The 2,977-nt window shown below is 41.7% G+C and overlaps 1 protein-coding gene across 1 annotated transcript in view; it reads right to left on the reverse strand.

The window, feature by feature from the left end:
• LOC101298618 (bifunctional aspartate aminotransferase and glutamate/aspartate-prephenate aminotransferase-like) overlaps positions 1-1,795 on the reverse strand; it is a 5,680-nt gene extending 3,885 nt beyond the window's left edge. The window contains exons 1-6 of the mRNA XM_004302145.1: positions 1,429-1,795; positions 1,260-1,353; positions 1,072-1,175; positions 639-887; positions 434-547; positions 192-275 (exon numbers count right to left, since the gene is read on the reverse strand). Of these exons, the coding sequence (XP_004302193.1) occupies positions 192-275; positions 434-547; positions 639-887; positions 1,072-1,175; positions 1,260-1,353; positions 1,429-1,785 (1,002 nt within the window). The 5' untranslated portion in view covers positions 1,786-1,795. The remainder of the gene's footprint in view (positions 1-191; positions 276-433; positions 548-638; positions 888-1,071; positions 1,176-1,259; positions 1,354-1,428) is intronic.
• Positions 1,796-2,977: the final 1,182 nt, after the last annotated feature.

The following is a 2,977-nucleotide window of genomic DNA, read 5'->3' on the forward strand; positions in this document are numbered from 1 at the left end:
CTCGCCGGGGACGGAAAGTGATCGGGGACGCTGCTAGAGGCTGCTGGGTGGAGGCGCGCCCTCGCCGGCGCTGTACAGTGGCGAACGGAGGGACGTCCACACTTTAAGGGCGTGCGGACGTCCTCCTCTGATCCGGACTGTATACATATATAATACATGTACTGGGAAAATTGGATTAGTTCAAAATATACCTGACTCTGAATCTTATTACATGCTGAGATAAAGTGTTTAGGACCAGCTATATATCCAAGGCGCCAACCAGTCATTGCAAATGCCTACACAGTACCATCTTCTACATGTCAGCTTCAGATTCAAACTTACCACTTGAGAATCTATTTTTTTCTTTTTCGACAGAATATCTGAAATTTATCATAGAAGAGATACTGAACACGAAACAATATGATATAGCCATTCTGTTGAGTATATAAATGACCTTAGAAAACCCATTGACTGTCAAAGTCCTCTCCCACATGCCTGGCAAAGATGCAAAGCTCGTGTGAGTTGCTGGTGCGTAAATTATGTGTTCGTAAATTTCATCAGAGAGGACCTGAGAAAAACAGATTAAAATTCAAAATTCAAATCTAAAATATAGGAGTCGTCAAAAAGCAGATCTTTCAGTTCAGGTAGAGTGAATGTACCAGAAGCCGGGGATGCCTTGCTACAATTTTAGCAATATCCTCAAGCAACTTCTTGGGGTAAACAGACCCTGTCGGGTTGGATGGAGAACAAAGAATCAGCACTCTCGATCTTTCAGTGAGCTTGGACTCGAGAACCTTGGGGTCCAAGAGAAAATTCTCGGAGATGCTCGTCGGAATAATCACAGGAGTTGCATCAGCCTTCCTTGCAATTTCCGGATAACTCACCCAAAATGGAGCTGGAATTATAACCTGCGGGTTACATGTTGTCAAGGTATCTAACAAAACCGATTGACCACAACAACTATACAAAGCCACATACCATAAGACGGAAAATAAAAAGGCATTTCTTGATTATTTAACCAACAGTTAGCTTCTTCGAACGAAAACAGTTCCAAAATTTTGAAGGACAAAAATGATAATTTCAGGCATTAACCTCATCTCCTGGCGCGCAAACAGCCTGCACAGCCTGATCAATAGACTGCTTGGCTCCATTACTAACCAACACCTGATCAGGCGTGTAAGATATCCCATTCTCCTCTGCACAAAAACTCAATCATTACTCAAACTCAACATTAAACAAATTTCACTTGCGAAAAATCGAAAAATCAAACAACTCCTGACCTTGTAGCTTACGGCAAATCGCCTGGCGCAACTCCAAAGTCCCTGCATTTGGTGAGTACCTAGTATACCCCTCACGAATCGCATTGATCCCCGCCTTCAAATCAAAATCCAACCAATCAAAAACCTTAATTTCGCAATCGAAAATCAAAACAGAACTGAACCAAACTACCTCTGCAATGACAGCTGGAGTATCGAAATCGGGCTCGCCGGCGGCCAACCGGATCACGGGGACGCCGGCCTGGACGAGCGCCGTGGCCTGGTCGGTGATGGCGACAGTCTTGGACGGCTTGATGGAGTTGACTCTGGGGCTGAGAGAAATGTCAAGCTCCATTGCTTGGTCACTCCCGGTAACCGCGACTGCCCTGACGACGGTTCTTGAAGCTGTGGACTTGAGAGGAGGAATGGTTCGGGATAGCTGAGAAGGGAAGGATACGGATTTCGGGTCGGGTCCGGAGAATCGGGGTGAGAAGGTGAGGCGGCGGGCAATGGTGGAGGAAGAGGAGGAGGAGTGTAGGGAGCTGGCCATGGGAGGTTGGTGGAGCACAATGGGGGTTTGGTGGGTAGTGGTGGAATGGTGAAGCGGTATATATAACGAGTGTTTGTGCTGCGTGCCCATTTGGGGGTTGGTGGGAAAATAGAGAAGCAAATTGAATCTTTTTAAGGTTAGGTTAGGGAAATTGATTGGTTGCACCCAATAACCAGATTTGTATGATAAAAACCTCTTGAATGTGAAAATACAAGAGTGTATACAACAAAGTTATCTTTTGTGAGTCATGCTCACAGCTTCTATTTACAATTGGAACACTAATGATATTAAATCAAATGATAATCACTAATGAAGAGTGTATAACTTTCAGAAAAAAACTGTACTAATAATATGTTTTTACTGCTATTTCAATCTGTAATACTAGGTGAGGTTCCAAATTCAGTGAACCTCTCAATATCAGAACATAAAACGAAAGCTCAATTAGCATTCAACAATGCATGCCCACCTAATTATTTGGAGAGTGCGAGAACGTGATGAGTATATGTATAGCAACTTCAGTGACTGCTTCATGTTCTCCTAGTCAAGAATTGAAATTTTCCTTTTTCGAGAGTTTCTTACTTTCTTGTGGCCAATTACTAGATATAGATTAAACAACCCTCTGTGTTTATAGTACCATTCTTTGAACACTTCTTATGGCCATTTCTTCAACTGCACAACCTTTTCTGTGGAATATAATCCTCTGCTTATTGAAGACACTTCTTTTGTGTTTCTTTCAACTTTCAGATTGAAGTTGTTGCTCCCAAACCCTAACCATTCATTCATTTTCTTTTTCCAAGATAATCATACTAGATTTCTAGTCATTCAACAAAACCATTGCACTTGACCAAGTAGACATCCTCAAGCAGCAAACATGGATGATGGACAATGTAGTTTTCCATTAAGCAATCACACTAGTGCAGAGGGGTAGGAGAAATAAATTTGGTCTAAGAAATAGAAAATGCTATGATAAAACATATGGTTTATGTTCCTAGAAAAGTCCATACTAGACAAGTACAAAGATTAAAAAGATTAACCAAACAAGTTGAACAGACCATTAACCTCATCCGAAAACTAGTTTTCTTCGCAGGTGCGTAAACTTCAGCTACTTGTTACCTATCCTAAAGAAATATGTCTAGCAAAGTTATCAAAAATTGTAAGAACACATTCATAGTATCAAATTATTGCAAGAAGA

Source organism: Fragaria vesca, linkage group LG6, assembly GCF_000184155.1.
Source record: "Fragaria vesca subsp. vesca linkage group LG6, FraVesHawaii_1.0, whole genome shotgun sequence".
NCBI lineage: Eukaryota > Viridiplantae > Streptophyta > Magnoliopsida > Rosales > Rosaceae > Fragaria > Fragaria vesca.